This window comes from Falco rusticolus, chromosome 9 (assembly GCF_015220075.1).
Source record: "Falco rusticolus isolate bFalRus1 chromosome 9, bFalRus1.pri, whole genome shotgun sequence".
NCBI lineage: Eukaryota > Metazoa > Chordata > Aves > Falconiformes > Falconidae > Falco > Falco rusticolus.
In genome coordinates, this window is record NC_051195.1 from 10,720,787 (window position 1) to 10,739,503 (window position 18,717).

Genomic DNA, 18,717 nt, shown 5'->3' on the forward strand with positions numbered 1-18,717 from the left:
ATACATCTTTCGTCATTCCACTCGTGTAACTGCCCATACCTGCGAGTTCATAAATCACCCTGAAGATGTAAAGGTTAGAAAAACAGTGTATGGCACTTGAGCAATTTCAGTCTTCCACGAGATGATAATTTTTAAGTGGATCTTTTAATCTATCAGTATCTAATTCGGGAATAAAGCATAGATGTTTCTTGAATAATTCTTCTGGCTCTGACTTTGTGTACTCCAAGTTTACATTTTAAATTGGAGTCTTAGAGGAGCTAGCATTTTCTTACAGAGCAGGATTTATATTATTCTGTAAATCGAATAAATAAAGAGGCATCTTTGTATTTCTTACTTGCAAGAATGGGGTTTTGTATTGTAAATGACTTAGAAAAATAATTATTTCATTAAAGTGCATAAAAACAATCCTCAATGTGGCAGAAATGCTTGAAGTGAATGCAAGTAACTTATCTAATCATCTGAAAAGAATTCTTTACTGGTAGTAACCACAATCAGTTGTCGTGCTAAAAGTAGAAATATTTATGCCAGAGGCTGCAATGCTAAAACATGTAATCTGCAACATATGCAGCATCAGATGTTTTGCTCAACAGAAGCCTGAAAGAAATACTGTTTTATTAGGTAATAGAAGCAGGCAAGTAAGACAAGCTTTCAAGATGTTATGTATGCCTTTTTAATGCCTGAGTTGGATAATTTTATACATAATTTGATGCAATTCAGAACCTGGGCTGGTACCCAAAAGCAGTATGTTTACAGACAAAGAAATGAGTGTGTTTTGGAAGTTCAGAGATGCAGGAGTACCATTAATAAATCAGCTTTTACTGGCAGGGGACATTTCCTTGGGAATGGCAAGCAATAAATAGAAAGTCCTAGATGTGTTAAGATCAAGGATACTCTTTAAGTACAGACAGTTGCTAAAATACTTCTTTTTTTTTTTTTTTAATTCATCTATCATTATGATGGCTATGTACTTAAGTCCCAAAATTGCTTTCTCAAACTAACACTATGAATATTACATTGAAGGGCACTCAGCTGCAACAACTGGTGCTCTGGCAGTGCCTATCAAATAGAAGCAACCTAGCAGCATCCTAAGCAAGAGGCTTTCTTGTAGTAACTGCTTCAGGGCTGGTTGCAGTGTGTGGATCTGGCTAAACAAACAATTATAAATAATCTGACCTTTGTAGGTTCCTTTGAACTTTGGCTTTCTGATAATGGAAAAAAAAAAATACAGCACTTAGGCTTCTGCCTTACTTTGTACATGTTTGTCTTCAGTGATAGCGAGACATCATCTTTGGTTTTGTCCAACACTCGATGATTTTGCTGTCTGAATTTCTGGAGCTTCTACACAGTGTGGTATAGGGCCATGTTTTTTCCTTTTTTCAGCTGACCTTGGAGCAGGGAAAGCTCTTTCCCACTACAGGGCAATGGAAACAGATGATGATTTAAAACAGCAGCATCTGAAGCACTATGCATTTCAAAACAACATTGATAACTCTTGGAATTTTCCTACCAGCAGCATGTTGGTGAAAAATATACTTTTGGGTCTCTGGAATGCATATAGGATGCTCCATGTTTCCACTGTACACCTGCAATGACAATGTACTGCCCCTTTCCCTGCTGTATAAACCCCCTTTGTCTCCAAGTCTCTTGCGCAAGAACAGTTTCGCTAGGACCTGTTCATCCCCTGCTTCCCCCTTCTTCCAGGTCCTCAAACATTGGCGGCTATAGCTAAATACATATGACTTTTGTGAGGCTATTGGAAACTATTTCACCACCTCTTCAGAATAAAGTTGGCTGGTGGGGGAATAATGGAGAATTTTTAGGAACGTCAACACTTCTTTGAACAAGAGTCAGCTCAGAGAGCAGTGATGCAGCACAGGCTCTCCCAAAATTAACCAGCTGAGCTGCACAGTTTAGTAGATGTGGCCTCTCTAGAAAGATTGCCAAAATCTCTTTTACTTAGATACTCAAGTCCCTGTCTCACTTCTGAAAAAGAATGTTTACCTTTATGTTGCCAAAAAATACCCTCTGCCTCAATTTGCATTACACATACAGAGTAATGTAAAAGAAACAGTCATTTGCTGTACTGTCAACTTAGATGGGATAGAGGAAAATGAGCTGAAATAAAGAGTATATTGAAGTCAACTTTGTAATCTTGTGAATCCCTGTCTGATTTAGTGTTTTTTTTCTGGAAGGCAGCTAGATTTGCAGAGCTTGGTTGGCTTCTGTGTATACAATGCTGCTTGTGATTAAAGGCAGTTTATACGTTAAAAATGTCACAACTGATGGTCATTTTTGTAATACAGGCAGAAAAAAAGTTACTTACTTGGAAATACAGTTGCAATTACTCTGCACGAAGAACCCCTGCTTGAAATCAAGGGTAGTTCTGTACGAGTTTTTGCACTTTTTCCTTAATATTAAAAAATGCAGTTTTAGATAAGGCAAAATTCATTTTTTGTCACTTACACTCGGTGCTTACTCTTAGTGCTTTCACTAGACTGTCCCATGGCATTTTACAGATGTGATTAAGTAACGTTACCTCCACTTGACAGTGGAATAAATGATTTCTAGAACAGTATGCTGACTTTTCCAAGGTAAGAGGAAATTGGCATCAGAACCAGGAACAGAACTCAAGTCTGTGGACCACTGGTCTGTACCACTGGACTGTACATCAACTCATGAGTGAAAAAATACCTAAACCAATGGTGGAGATAAACTAAAATAAGTGGACTAGAGAAGGTATTTTAGGGAGAATTTTAAAATGTAAGATGACCTCACTGCTACAGAACCGTAATGCTTTGTTGAGGACACTTAGGACAGCCATGAGATGATCATTTGAGGTAGATACTTGGCATTAAATAATGGGATTCTAAACAAAGTTTAAGAGGGTACTTGAAATTAGGTAAGTATCCCAACTATGTAATGCAAAGATAATGATTATGTTTTTATTATAGATAAATTTTAATGTGGAGTCTTCCATAATGGAAATAACTGCTAATCAGGTCTAATGCTGAAGCAGTCCAAGGTCCCCTCATTTCAGGATGTCAGACATTTCAGAATTTAGACTCTCCCCTAATTCCCAGGAATTGCTGTCATTAGCGCTGCACCGTTCGATTTCATATACATACCAGGATAAACCCATGGAAAACTTTGAGCTTTTTTTTTTTTTTTTCCATTTAACTACATGTGAGATTCTTAGCTTGTGTCTGTATTTGATTAGGTGGAAACATTATTGGTGGTCATGGGAAAGGCACTGGAAATCTTGGAATTAAGTCAGGACATGGAATTTGTTACTGCTTCCCAAGACAGAACTGTTACTGTGAGAAAGATGATATCAAGGGTAAGTCTAAACATTATCTGCTGTTCTCATATGAATCTATTTCTCTGTTTGTATCTACCATCTGTATATATACAGCGATCTAAACTTGTGGGCATGTTAATAAGCAGTATCTTTGGTCAGAGACTGCTAATATAAAATTAATTAAGAACTGGCACCTTGACTTCTACTATAGAGTCTGAAAACTTCCAGAGGGGATTATTTCTAGCCTTGGCTAAAGATTCCTTTTTACCCATTACTACATGACAAACAGGTTGGTCGTCCTTTGATTTCCAGTAGCATTTGCATTTCAGTGAGACTCACCTGATATTTGCAAAGACAGCTAGGAGAATTAGAATAACGACTTCTGTTATTTTCAGGTAATTCCAGCTTCCTAATCACCTCCTGAAAATCTTGGCTTCAAAATGTCAGAGATAGCCAGCACCCCTTGTGTTAGGCAGAGGAGTGGATTACTTTTCTCACTGACCTTTGTTTAGACAGAAAATCTCTACGCAGTTGTCTGAAACGGATTGATTTAATTGGTGGGGGTTTTTACAATTTAAAATCAATTTTATTATTGCTAATAATAAACACAACATGAAATATTTTGCATCTCTAAACCAGAATTGTTTAGAATTTATCTTAGTTTGCTCTTTTCAGTAATTTTTCTATTGACATAAGAAAAAAAGGAAGCGTAAAGTTCTTGCTTTTATCCTTTTTTTTCCTTCTTTTTTCCACACCCCCACCCCCACCCCCACCACCCCACCCCCCTTCTACAAAGGTATTGTGCTGTTGCCACTTCTGAGGTGCAGCTTGCAGGTGTAGCTAGATTCACTATTTATCTGAAGTCAGGATTGTCTGATGGACAGCAGTACAAAGACACTATTTTGGATCTTGGAGTTTTTTCATTAAATGACCGCCTAGGATGTGGTCTAGGGGTGTTTAGACTTCAGGAAACTTCGTTTCCGCAGTAAGACACTAAAAGTGGTTCTCCAAAAGGGGAAGGAGTAAATGGAGAGGAAAAAACCATATTACTTCAGAAGCAGTTGCAGCATTAGGCAACGTTTTCAGAAACAATTATTTAGTTAAATAAAAAGCAGAAATATTCAAGGTCTCCTTATAATCTAAAAAGGTGAAGAGAAATATTCTTTAATATCTAACAGTTGACATAATGAATTAAATACATATGTGAAGAAGATTTTGTTTGATGGGTTGCATGGCTCCAACATAAACTGTTTTCCCCAAGCAAAATTCAGTTAGAGGTCTCCAGGGAGACAAGTGGTATCAGATCAATATATGGTAGGCTGGGTCTAAAGAAATGTGTCAGAAGTAGCCTACATCTATCAGGATAAGGAACAGGGGGTCAAGCTAGCTATCCTTACATTTACAGAGGCAGTTAGGCAGACAATTACCTGATGGTGTCCAAAAAAAAAAAAAAAAAGAATTGGTAGGTGCAGTGGGTGTATTTGCAAGTTCTCAAATTTCACTCAGAATTAGCTTATAAAGTCTTCTAAATTATTTTAAGTTCTGTTTCTGTTTGCACCTGTGTGCGTGACATGCACTGCTAAATCAGGAGACAACAAGCAAAGTTCTAAGGAGCTCTTCTCGGTCCACAGAGCAACTATGTGATGACGTATGCAAGACTGTGATAGCAGGGGCAGTGCTGCTGTCCTTCATCATCTCCGTGCTGCTTTCCTCCTATTTCATCCATCGTTACCACAAGAACTCTCCAAAGGCCCCTATCGCCTCTGCAGAAATGACGTTCCGGCGCCCAGCCCAGTCCTACCCCATCAGTTATTCTTCCACTAATGTCCGCCGGCCTTCTTTAGATTCCATGGAGAACCAGGTGTCTGTAGACACCTTTAAAATACCAGTAAGACTGATGTCATTTTGCACGCTCTTTTCTAATGTCTGTCTTGTTCCAAAAGAATGTTGTTTATGCATGCAGGAAATGTTACAAAAATGCAATTATTCATAGAAATATCCAACTCAAGTAACTAAATTGGAAATCAAGTGTACTGGCCAGGAACTGAATATATTTAATGAGTAATTGGATAAACAGTATAATTTATAAGGCCAGTATATTTTTCCACTTTTGTTATGTTTTAATATACTGTAACATCATATTTCTGATTTGAGCGGATGTTTTTTTCTAAATGTAACTGTGCATTTGACAGTAGTGTTGTTTTACTGTAATATCATGAAAATAATACTAACAATCAGCAGGTTTGTAGTCTGTGATGAGCCATAGTACTACTACAAAACAAAACCAAACCCCTGCTAAGATCTGTCCCTGATCTCTGATATACAGACTGTAGGTGTCAGTTGGAGTGGGAGTTTTATCCACATTTTACGGATTTTTGTCCAGGCATGCTGTCTTACCTTTCTTCTGTGTTGAATTGTACACTACCCAGATGCTTGCCAGCTGGTATGTTTTCACAGACCAACACGGTAGAGCTGCCACTTTGGATGACATATGTGGCAGCATTGGAGCTATTTGAATGTTAGATATCAAGGTCTTCACAGACCTTGTGCTCTATTCGCTTTAATTTCTTGTCTGGTTTGTACATCTGTCATCCTTTTGTATCCTTAAGACTTAATAACACTAATTTCATAAGAGGAGGATTGTTGTCTTTGATGAATTCTTAAGGGAAAGCCTTATGCTGTGAGGAAAACTGAGTTACTTCTCTGTGAAGTCCAAGGTCACGTAATCTTAGTTATTCTGAAAGCAAGCATTTGCCCTGTGTCACTTCATTTTTCGTTTATACCCAGTTTCCCAGACCCGTAAATAAAATCCATTATCCATAGACTACATGTATAGTGTGTTTTGAAGGAGTTGTTTTTAAGGTAATGGAAGAAACACTTGCAAAATGCCTAGAGATTCAGAAGATTTTATAGGAATACACTGATATTGATAAAAAGAGCAATCAAACGTTTTACGCTGAAGTGTACCTCTTCCTGAAAAATGCTCTCCTATTGAACATTAATGCTTCGGGTGTAGCTATTCACTCTTTTTCTCTCATGCAGGAAGATCCAAAGTGGGAATTCCCTCGGAAGAACCTAGTTCTGGGCAAGACTCTTGGAGAAGGAGAATTTGGAAAGGTCGTCAAGGCAACAGCATTCCGACTCAAGGGAAGGGCTGGCTATACCACTGTAGCGGTGAAAATGTTAAAAGGTACATTCCCATCGGGGTCTGAAACGATCTGAAAACTATTTGTTATAAACTCTAAATGGATGTTAAGAGGGGTAGCGTGAAAGTGAAAGGCCAGCTAAAGCCAGCCGGTGCTGCAGCCTCCATTTCTTCCAGCATTCTGTCGTATTCTGACAGCTTTTTGGCTTTAGGAGCTAGCATCACATTGATCCAAGAAAGTAATTTCCACAAACCTAGTTAACAATGTGCAAGGAGCCTGTGTCTTAACATAGCAAATCTATTATGTTTTGTTCGGAATTGATGGAAGTATTGCAAGGCTTTGTTAAAGCTTTCTGATATTTTTTTCCCCTCTACCCAGTTTTCTTTGACAGAGCTTTTAAAATAAATCCTGTTATAATCATGTCAAAAGACAGCACAGGCCTATTAAGTTACTTTTCTGATTGAGAATTCCATCTACTTTTATACTTTGTGATCTGCTTTTCAATTACTAGGAGCTCTGCCAAGCTGGCTTGAGTAGCCCAGTGCTGTCTCCTGGCGTCTTCAGTTTTTCCTATGTTAAAGCTGGGGAAAACAAAGTATGCCTAGATAATGTTAAGATGATAAAGCGAGACCTTGAGCTCAACCATTCACTGCTTGCTTATAAGTAAAACCATGGCATTATAGAAAAAATTTATAGTCATTACTACCATTTCTATTATGTGCAAGTATTTTTTTTAACTGCTTGAGTGGGAAGATGCTGCATCTCTCATCATTATACCAAAGAAATAAATGCGTTATGAAGTGCATGCCTGCGCTGGGAGAGCTTCAGTGGAGAATGGGTCATATGGAGGAAGTCTAGGAACTTTTTTCGGAAGGGAAGAGTAGTTAACCATTACCTGTAAAACTCAAGTAATGACCTGTATATCATTATCAATAGAATAGTCTCAGTTATTGGTTTACTTCACATTTATTAGTGCACTTAGCGTCACTGCTTTTTCTAGCACGTTTTCATCAACAGCGTGTGACTGAGTTAAGATTCCGAGACTTAGCGGTGAAAAAAGTTGCTTTTACTTGCAGGTAATTTAACATTCAGCTTTCCCCAGCTATTAAGAAGGAAAGAATTGACAGAATTGATAATGTGAAGGTGTAACCCTTTATTTTAAGCACCTTATTTTAATAAATTGATCTGACATTTACAGTAATACTTCAGGCTCTAATGAGTCCCCTTGTAATGTAAATGACATTGCAGACAGTCACCTAAAATTCCATTTTCCAACCTGACTGTGGAGAGAATTTGTCATTCTGCAAATATTTGTCTGTTGTTATGGGTTTAATAACTTCATTGTTAACAGGACAACTCCCAAGTACAAGAAATATTGCAGTAGTCCACTGTGGTCTTCATGATGCTGTCAGAAGTATATAAAGGACAGACAGTTTGGATTCAGGCCAGCCAACATCACCCATTTTTTCCCTGTAACAGAGGCAAAAGTGGGTAATTTTTCCAAGTATTAGGGACTCTGTGCTGCCTGATCTTTACAAGGGAGGTGTGTATACCAGTATGTTAATGGAGAAAGCCTCTTGCTCGTTGCTTAAAAGATACCTCCTGCCCGGGCTGTGCAGCTGGGCACAACCTGTGGTTAAGAGCATACCAGGCAGGACCTGCTAGGTCAGCTTGGTGTTATGTGCTGAGGAGGGAACAAGGAGCAGTAAGTAGCTGAGCCAAAGCAGTTTTGGAGCTATGGATGGAGATTTAAAGGAACAGAGGGATGATTTTTTCAGCCCGTTATTACCACTTTTCTCATATGAATTAAATCTGACCTCCTGCATGATAGGAATGGCCTCATTACAACAAAACTGAAGGGGGAAACACCCACCGACGTGTAAATAGCCATTGTTTGCAATCTGTAAAAACAAGGGGCATAAAACTTCAGAGCTAATTGTCTCCATTTGTGTGCTATTGAAGCTAGTTTTTCTGGCAAACAGGCATGGTACATGGGGAACACTGTTCTGTTCTTGCACATACCACACAGTTCCAGAGCTAGAAAAAAAGGACTTTCTCACAGGCATTAAGGTGATGATGTTCGTTTTTGGTTTACATAAACATTTTTTTTGTAGTCCCTCTCAGCAGTGAGAGACTATCCGATATTGCGCTCCCTGGGGCAGAAGACTCTGAAGTCTGAGTGAAGGTTCAGACTATAACATAATATGACAACAGCAGAGCTGTTCCCCATATATGAATCAATATTATTGATTTATAATTCTTATAAATTGGAAATCAAGTGTACTGGCCAGGAACTGAATATATTTAATGAGTAATTGGATAAACAGTATAATTTATAAGGCCAGTATATTCTTCCACTTTTGTTATGTTTTAATATACTGTAACATCATATTTCTGATTTGAGCGGATGTTGCGGGGAGATTATAAGAATATATCAGAATAAATGTTCCTGGCAGATACAAACATATAGTAGAACAGCATAACAAAATTATCATGACCAGGGCCAACTATTAGCATGTGTGTTTTAAATGTATAGATAAATATATCTTTTGTGCTTACAGCCTTTATGGGAAAACAAACAGTACGACACCAACGAGCAAAAGCTAAGCTTGTTTTTTATTAGCTGTAAGTAAAGGTGATTACACACTTGTCAACTGCCCCGTAATGATGCTTTGTTGGAACTATCCAGGCAGGTTCTGTGTGTCAGAGAGATTAAGGATGAGGCAGCAAAAGGGTTATCTCTGACCTATGGTATATTTATGACTAGGGGTTACCTTCAAGCCCCAGTGCGTTCAAAGAGGAAGTTTGTTAGTCAGAATTCTGCAAAAACAAAATGCTTGAAAGGCTAACAACACCTCTAGGGACTATATATTGTCACATGATTCCCACTGACATCAGCAAAGTCAACATAGTTGTCTGGCAGTAAAATCTATCCGAACTGGACTTTGAGCTGCTAAACTCCAAATCTGGATGTGTACTACAAGTGTAAGCCAGTAGACTAGTGGATTTTTAGTCCATCAAAAAAGGTATTTAGGAGGAGGGCTACATCATGGGAGCTAACTGAGCAGTCTTTTTGTTTGTTTGTTTGATCAACATAAAATCTTGGCTTTCCTACGCTTCTGAAGCTTTTTTTTGCACTGATTCACCCTAAAAAGTTGCTTTAGAAAACTAGAAAATGTCTGTAATAATTTCATGGCATCTGCAAGACATTACAGACTCTGGTCCTGATTCTTGGCTGACCTACACTTTCTGTAGTCATCTGCATCAGGGCAGGGTGATGATTAGAGCAAGTTACCTAGCTAGAACAGCAGCAGTCCCATTCCGTTGGTTCTGACATGAATGACTGCAGGACCCTGCAGATGGGGAGATTTCTCTCCTGTGGGGAAGTATGGAGTTTTTCAACCTTGTGCTGATTTCAGGAGAAATTGTTGATCTCATACTTCAGACAGTATGTGGAGTTCTTGAGTAATGCTTTCCTAACCGCAGCTGTGTGTTTGGACTCTTTCTGCAGAAAATGCTTCCCAGAGTGAGCTGCGAGATCTGCTTTCAGAGTTCAACCTTCTGAAACAGGTGAACCATCCTCATGTCATCAAACTTTATGGAGCCTGCAGTCAAGATGGTAAATATTAGAAGCTCGTTATTAAGATGAAAACACGTCAAGCAAGGAAATAAAGAGCAGTTTTTTGACAGATCATTGCTTGGCAATCACCGAGCACCTCTTAAATTCGTCGCTGGCTGAAAAAATTAGGGACGTGTAAGAAAAGCAATGTTTGAAGGGAAGGGGAAATGCTAATTCGTGTAACTAAGCATGCTTCCTGTGTTTTTCTTCAGTACATGATTTTATTCTGAAGCTATTTTAAATGTCACGAACCTACTACCAATTCTTTTCCAATCAATACAGATTTTTATATTATGTTGATGCCTAGTGTCTTCAAATGTGGATTATATTTAAAGTTTAATGGAGTTGTTATTATTCATAGTAAAACAATGCTTTGAGGCCTGATCCAGGGAGTTGAGATCTCCCTTTGAGGAAAAAAACCCATGAAACCAAACAAAAAAAAGACAACTACAGATCCTTTCATTAAAATATAGCTTGATAGTTAGATTGTTAATCAGTTTTCTTCCTCTTTCACAAAACTATTGTCACCTTCTTGTTGTGAAATAGTTGTTAAAAGCCACAATGATTGAAAGGTATATTTCAAGGGGGGAAATTTCACACACATGTATTATATACTGCCAGTGAAGCAAATTTTCATTGTTGTGCATAGGAACTGATCTGAATAATTTCTGCTTGTTTTAAATGAGGTTGCGTGGCAACACCCTCTTCCTTTTGCCATCTGTAATTATGCAGCCTAAAATCACGGTATGCATGTTGCAACCTTGGGCAGGGGCCTGCTGCCTTTGCCCACCCTGTTCCGTTGCAAGTGGCACTTTTAATTGTAGGCAGAGAATATAATTCAGGGCTGAGTCATCTCTGAGTCTTAGTAAGGTAATGAACCAGCAGGGTGGGATATTTTTTTTTTCTTTTCATTACAATGTATTTTTTTCATCCCAAAGGGAGTTAATTGTTTCTGAGTCATAGGCTTTTAATAAATATCAAGTTAATTCATTAGCATATGAGGTGGGAGGGCTTTGATACAGTGGACAAATGTATTTAGCATTAAAGCACTGAGTGTATATTATTCATGTGGCTAATGAGGAGGAGAAACTAATGGATTGAAATGTCAGAATGCTTCTAAGTGCTCTGAAAAGGCACCTTAAATACAATACTGGAATTAGCTGATGATTTGTGAGCTCAGTATCTCATGCTCCAGAAAAAATTTGATCTTTTTTTTTAAGTTTTTCTAAGTTAGCCTGTTTCACAGATCAGATTTGTAAGAAGATTGTCTCTTTTCTAGTCTCAGATTATCTGGATGAGGGAATATGGGCAAGAGCCTGAATTATGCTTGATTTAGGCTGAAACCCACTCACTTTGCATAGAGGATGTAAACTAAAAATATTCTGTGATTCCACGGCTGACTAAGTGCCTTTCACGTAAAGGTCAGAGATGTCTGGAGCCTCTGACTCTGTTCAGAACCATGTGTTGATTAGCAGAGACATTTTTGGGGAGGAAAAAACCCAACCAAAACCAAAAAAACCCCACCCCAAAACCAAAAGAAACCCCGAAATGGTTACCTGGTAATTGTTTACTGATCAGTGTGTTTGTTTATTTCAGGCCCACTGTATTTAATTGTGGAATATGCTAAATACGGCTCCTTGCGCAGTTTTCTCAGGGAGAGTCGCAAGGTAGGACCAAGCTACGTGGGCAGCGATGGCAACAGAAATTCAAGTTATTTGGATAACCCTGACGAGAGAGCCTTGACAATGGGAGATCTGATTTCCTTTGCGTGGCAGATATCACGAGGAATGCAGTACCTTGCAGAAATGAAGGTAGGGCAGTGCAACAGTGATCAGAGCGTGTCCTTGCGATAGATGGACATGTCAGCGGTTGGTTCCTCACAAGTAGTATAAACACTGTTGTTGGTTTCTTCCAAAAGCTTGTCCATCGTGATTTAGCAGCGAGAAATGTATTGGTGGCAGAAGGACGCAAAATGAAGATTTCTGATTTTGGCCTCTCCCGTGATGTATATGAAGAAGATTCATATGTCAAGAGGAGCAAGGTACAGTGCACATGTAGTGGGAATTATTACCTCATCAAGAGAATGAATTTACGCTGCAGGACTTGAGCACAGAAGAAAAAAATAACAGCTATTTTTATTAACATGTTTAGAAACATGTTTAGAAACATTCCCTATTTTAAAGAAATAACAATGAAGATGAAGCAAAATTATGGGGTTTACCAGTGGGTCAGTAACATACGTGTGTAAAAGATGTGTCATATTTAAGTCACCGTTACCTCCTCCACCTCTTTGTTGACTCATCAACAAAAGCATTTTGTTTCTAATGCGTAAGAGTTAATAAAAGTAGAAGAAGGGTCGCTATTATGACTAAGGCCTTGGAGCATAGGTGCAAGGAGAGGCTGGTAGAGCTGGGTTTGTTCAGCCTGAAGCAAAGAGGTCCCAGGGGGATGTTACTGCTGTGTATAATGCCTGAGGGGAGGGAATAAAGCCAGCACAGCCAGGCTCTTCTCCTTGTGGTCCGCTCCAGTGACAGAACAAGAGGCAATGGGAGCTATTTGAAATACAAGAAATACTATTTAAAGACAAGAAAAAAACTTTACTGTAACAGTGATTGAACACCGCAACAGGCTGCCCAGGGAATCTTCATCCCTGGAGATACTCAAACCTGGCTGGAAAGGGTCTCAAGAAGCCTGCTGTGGCGGGGCCTGGCTGAGCAGGGGGGTGAGCTCCCTGCCCACCGCAGCAGTTCTGTGATGCTGTGAAAAGCTGCAAGAAAATATGTAAAGAGCAGGGTGAGATCTGCTAGTTTTTAAAAGCAGGGTGTCAAATAGACTGTAATAAATTATTTCTTTTTCTTGAGGCTAGAGTGTTCACACAGGATGCTTAAAAATAGCGTGTGTTTTGTTAACGTAAGTACAGAGGAATGACACCTTTTTGTCATTGCAGGAACTTTTAACTGTGAAGCTTTTTGCAGGTAGAGGGCAGTCCATCTGTAAATGAGGTGGGCCCTCTCATTTATCCAGTTCCTTACCACACTGCTTGAAAACACAAGCAAAAACCACCCTAATTTTTGTCTGTTTCTTTTCTATTCATAATTAAAAATATAAACAAAAAAATCCTAAGGAGCTGAAAAAGATGCAGACAGTTTCTATAAATAACCTTATTCCAGGAGTTTACCACATCTATGTGGAGGACTTGAAGCAAAGCCCTCCTACAAATACTTCTAAATGTATGAAAGATACCAAATCTTAATCAAAATGGTAGATCAGAGGTCGGGGTAGATCAGGAGTTAATAAGTGCCAGAGGTTATTTAAAACGATTGTATTTTGCCTGCCACAGTAAATTGTTGCCAGGTGCCCAGGTACAGGTCCGTCTGCTCGCAATGCCCGCGGCAGGATTCAGCGTAGGCAACGTTTCACCTGGAGGACAGTGCAAAATAAATGCGATGGGAAGACGAGCTGTTGAGTCACATCACTGCTGCCCTGAAAAGAAATGCTTGAGCATAATCACTTTGAGACTAAGATGATAAATTGAGGCTTGTCATTTATTTGTTCTTGTAAGAAATACTGTCAAACACAGCAAATCCTGCTTTCTGCTGGTTTGCATCCGCCTGTCATTGACAGCAGAACTTTTACACGTCAGTCCCAGGCCAGGCCGTGACGTTCACTAACACTACTTTCTGTTGACTCTTTCTAACATGAGTAGTGTTGGTTCAGTTCCCTCTATGACTTCATATGAAAGAGTTAACAACGGAATTTTTGTGTGTGTGAAATTTTTTTATTTTTATGAAATCTGTGAATTTTTTATGACAAATACTGTGAATTTTCAGCTCAGCTTTCCCTGTTTTTTCAGGCCAGTTTGTGTGAATGTTTCATAAGTCAAAACAAGCTGCAAAGAAAAAAAAATCCCACCTTTTGAGAGACGTGATCATATGTAAAAGGGCTTTGCTATGTTCATTTAGCTATCTTCTGGTGTATGTGTTTCACACTGATCTGTACCAGTTGCTCTGTATTTTAAGAGTGATGCATTTACATAAAGGCAGTTTCATTTTATTTGGTGGGGTGTTGATGTACTGAATGGATATTTTCTCTTTACTTCTGAGAAGCTCGCTGCTGTAGTATTATTCAGAGCCTAGCAAGCATCTGTCTGCTTGCATGGGGAAACAGGGAAAAGAAAAAAATTTAGAGGAAGGAAGGATAAGTTTCAAATCCTACTGGAACAGTTGTTGCGCATATATATATATGTGTGTATATATATATATGAATCTCATGAGAACAAGTAAGGCAGATGAATGCTAGTGGTATTGTGAAGGTTATGAAACATCTTGGAAATTTTGCAAAGCTGGGTTTTCATTAATATCTGGAGCAGATTTCTCAGATTTTATGAGTCAATTTCTGCCAGTGGGAGGTAGCAACTTGTAGATTCAATTTAGTAACCAGTAATCAAATATGACTGTGCAGGTACAGTTCTGAAACCAAAGGTATGTTAACATCTAGGCGCTTCTATTTATGCATCATACATAAATGAGTTAGCTCTTCCTCTTTGATCCCCATGCCCCACCAGTTTTGCATTTGCACATTTCCCAAAAGCAATGGGAAGACAGACATTCATGTTTGAAGAATATAAATAACTATTTGGATGAAACTCTTTGTTAAGAGGAGAGTTGAGTTTATCTGACTTACACTGATGACCATCTGGAGAAAAAAAAAAGCACCCCACCTTATCGCATGTAATTAGATTACTGAAGTATGTGGAATGACATGAATGAGTGATTTTACAAACTCTTAGAATTGTTCTCTTCACTGTTTTTCTTATGAAATTCCAAATTGTTCAGCCCATTGGAAAATAGTAGAGTATGGTTAGGGTACCTGGTACAGGTTTGAAAATAAATACCTTGGTTTTCCACTTGGAAACTTAATTTTCTAACCAGTAATTGCAGTGTTGCTTCTCTTCCTCCCAGGGTCGGATACCTGTTAAATGGATGGCCATAGAGTCCCTATTTGATCATATCTATACAACACAGAGTGATGTGTAAGTGTAAATTCTTGCATTATTTATGGTTTCTGTACTTGTTTAAGGAGATGAGGGAGGAAGCACAGCAAGGTACATAGTAGCTAAAGCTGTTGTTCTTACAAAGAGACGTGAAGAACACCAGCTGGCAACAATACATATGATTTCTGCTGTTGAACTAAATCTGAAGAAAATATTATCAGGTATTTAGGCACATAATTACTGTTGAAATCAACGAGGGTTGGATGTGTTCATGTGACAAGGTCGGCTTTGAATATACAGACAAAAATCATTAGTCTTTGCTAAAGGTAATGGTCATACCCAAACATCCCGATTCCTGTTAATCACTTGTCTGTAACACTTGCTGGTAAGTAAGGGATGGGGTGGGAAGAAAGGAAGAAGAATTTAATGCCTGGCCTCACTCCTATTGAGATCAATGACAAAACAGCAATTAATTTTAAGGACAGCCAGCCCAAACCTTAGGGGAACAGTCTGGCTCCGGTGCCAAGATGCAAGTTCATTTGCATGATTAGGGACACAGAGATCCTGAAGATGGATATGCGCTTGTCTCCACCTGTGATGATTAGGTGGCAAAGCAACCACAGCTGAGCTGTTTTCATGTCTGATAAGCAAGGAGCTAGGCAGAGGAGTGTGTATACACTTAACTCGGGATCAGATACTTTCATTTTTTTCCTCTCTGGGATGAGTGCTTCTTGTGACTACTCACCAGGCAGACACTAAACCTAAGTATTATTTATTTAGGAGAAAAAAAGTCTAAAGCACTACAAAAGCAGCAGTACTTATGTCTGATTTGCTGCTAGGTAGCATTTTGATACCTTCCAAATTTCCTGTGAATCAGAATCTGACTAGTATTTATTTACATTAAACTCAGCTGGTGTAAAACATACCGGTCACAGTGACATTCCGCTTTTGGGGAAAACACTTTGATAATAGCAGCATGTGCAAATAGGAACCTCTTGATTTGTACTTCTAAAATTATTTACATTCACTTTTTACTTTTCTCTCTGCAGGTCAGAGCAGTTTTAGTGACATAAAATATTTTGCTTGCCTTGGAAATTCCTTACAATATGAATTTCCAAAATATTTTCATTTACTTTGTTTCGCTTGGAGTAAGAAAAGAGAAAACATGGGGGTGATTCTCAGAAGAGTGTCAGTTCCACTTAGGTCTGCTTACAGTTTTTTCTGGGTCTTTTTTTATCCTCCTCACAATATCTGTTGTGCTGACCTGCTTCTCTACAGTGACTTTTCCCAGAGAATTGGTAAAATTCTTTTAAAGACTTCTTAGCGTATTTTTAATTTCATCATTTTCTGCAAAACAGATTTGTCACTATGGTTTGGGGCCAGAACAGATTGTGTTGTCATGTAACTGCATCTTCTTTGATTGTTGATTGATCTTCTGGATCCAGTGCCATTCCTCCCCGTTTGTTTGCCTGATGGGCTGCTATTAAGCCCAGGAGCCCATCTCTTATACACGTAATACAAAGCCATGCAGAGATTGCCCAGCTGGCATCGAGCAAGCTAGCTCAGAGCCCTGGGCAGCACGCTGGTGCTGCGTAGCTTTGCTGCTTCCCAGATCTGGATAAGCATCCCCGTGTAAAGACATGCTGATTTACCAGCTTTCTTGGAGATGCATCAGGTATGCTTAACAGAGCGCTGCGTTGCGCTTTGTATGTCCGCTTCAATACGATGACATTAAAGGTCTAAATATCTTATGTGGTGCCTTTGGCTCACTGGTGAGGTCACCTTCACTATTCATGTCATTATACATGAAGTAATCTAAGAGTGTTGTATAGCAGCTCCTTCAGGTGCCTACAGCACAACACTGAGACACACGGAGAGAGCTGCAGCGCAAATCCTCTCCAGTGCCAGTTCCATCAGTGCCATTCCAACAGCAGCAAACCCATAACTTAACTACTTTTTTTGCAGCAGTGGTTGTTAATTTAGATAATTATATTCACTGAAAATACTGTTTTATGAATATTCTTTGTTGTTTGCGGTGATGGAATTATATTTTAGTTGAACATATATATATTAATATACTCAACAACGATTCCAATATGCTTTTTCCCCGATGGTCTGTGTTTATGTTTTCCAGCCTCTTCCTTCTAAAGCCTTTCTGTATAGTTAGTGGTTAGCAGTGCTTAATAGCAGTACCGTTTCCCAGCATTTGCAAAATCCCATTTTTGCTTCAGAGGTGTATGACATCAGTGGAAAGCTAGCCTACTGTCTTCCTTTTCACATACTTTTCTTTCCTGACCTTCTCTGATTGCATTTTTATTCAGCAATAAACATAGCACAATGGGAAATTTTTCATCCCCCGTTTATCTTCCCATAGTACTTAATTTGTATAATGACCTGAAATCATTGCAGCATTCTACAGCGTTCTATTCTAATATGCCCATTTACTAAATAACTTTTAATTAAGAAATTATGCGTCTGATCCCTCCTTCTGTATTTTGTAAAATTCCTCTTACGCAGAAGAGGTGGATTTTAAAAATAAAACCTGCCATGCTACAAAGTTTATTTGAATTAATCATGGACAGAATTATAAGCTGATGGCAGAGCATAATTGGCCTCAAAAAGGGTATATGAGGAGGTATAATAATAAAGTCTATGAAAATGCTATAAATATTCATTAGCTTTCAAGAATGTGCAGAGTGATTAAAAATTAATTCAGTGAATGGCATTAGGGAGAAAAATGGCAGCATATCACTTGGGGCTGCCTGAGACTTGCTTTGGCTTCTCTGCCCATTTTGGAAGTTTTATTGCTGTACATCCAGGGTTCCCGTTCTTTTAAGCACAGGTGAAATGTGGTCAGGCAGGAGGTGAGGTTTGTGGCTAACATTTTGAGATGGAATTTTCAAAGGGAGGTAGACATTGCCATTTGGTTTGGCATTAGGTGTGTAACGCTTCCTAAAATCTTCTTAAAAGCAGAGTTTTCACAGATATTACCCAATGATGAGAGCACAAAACCTAACATTTCTCATAAGCTGTATGTACTTTTGCTTCCAGATGCATCCTATTGAGTACCCCCTTTGAGTGAGACAGTGTTGGCTGGTTTCCTTCAGTTTGAAGATGCAAATTTTGGCAGCTCGGTCAGTTGAGCAGCTTCAGAGTAATTTCTAGCTGCTTTGTGTCTTGAAAAAAGCTTTCCACTAAGGAAAGAAAACCATTTTTGCCTCTCTTCTCCTGGCCTGCCCTCCAAAAATGGATTAATTTAATCTATCTAAATACTTCCAACTCATTGAGCAAGATCTTTTGGTTTGAGCTCATCAATAAAGTAGGTTAAAGAAGTCACCATTTCTTCTGTTCATTTCAGAAAACAGTTTCTTCTGTCTTCTGTTCTATGCTGAACTATTTTAGGCATTTGGTATTTCAGAAATAAATTCCTTCTGCTTCTTTCATCAACTCTAAGATGAAAATTAAGTCCTGAATCACTGAAATGACCCAACAGACCAGCTGAAATCAAAGGTGTTGCTTATGGTTGAAATAAATACATTGTGCACATGAAGAAACACAACCTCATAGTCAAGACAGCAAACCAGTCCCTTGGTAACTGGTTGAGCCAGCCTGTGTAAATCCAGACAGTTATTTCTGAATAGGCCTATAAGGGCTAACTGGG

General features: G+C 38.8%; 1 protein-coding gene across 1 annotated transcript in view; it reads left to right on the forward strand.

Annotated features, from left to right (window-relative positions):
• RET (ret proto-oncogene) overlaps positions 1 to 18,717 on the forward strand; it is an 88,211-nt gene that overhangs the window by 58,080 nt on the left and 11,414 nt on the right. The window contains exons 10-16 of the mRNA XM_037400752.1: positions 3,218 to 3,337; positions 4,930 to 5,186; positions 6,341 to 6,488; positions 9,956 to 10,063; positions 11,660 to 11,874; positions 11,982 to 12,104; positions 15,025 to 15,095. Coding sequence (XP_037256649.1) covers positions 3,218 to 3,337; positions 4,930 to 5,186; positions 6,341 to 6,488; positions 9,956 to 10,063; positions 11,660 to 11,874; positions 11,982 to 12,104; positions 15,025 to 15,095 — 1,042 coding nt within the window. The remainder of the gene's footprint in view (positions 1 to 3,217; positions 3,338 to 4,929; positions 5,187 to 6,340; positions 6,489 to 9,955; positions 10,064 to 11,659; positions 11,875 to 11,981; positions 12,105 to 15,024; positions 15,096 to 18,717) is intronic.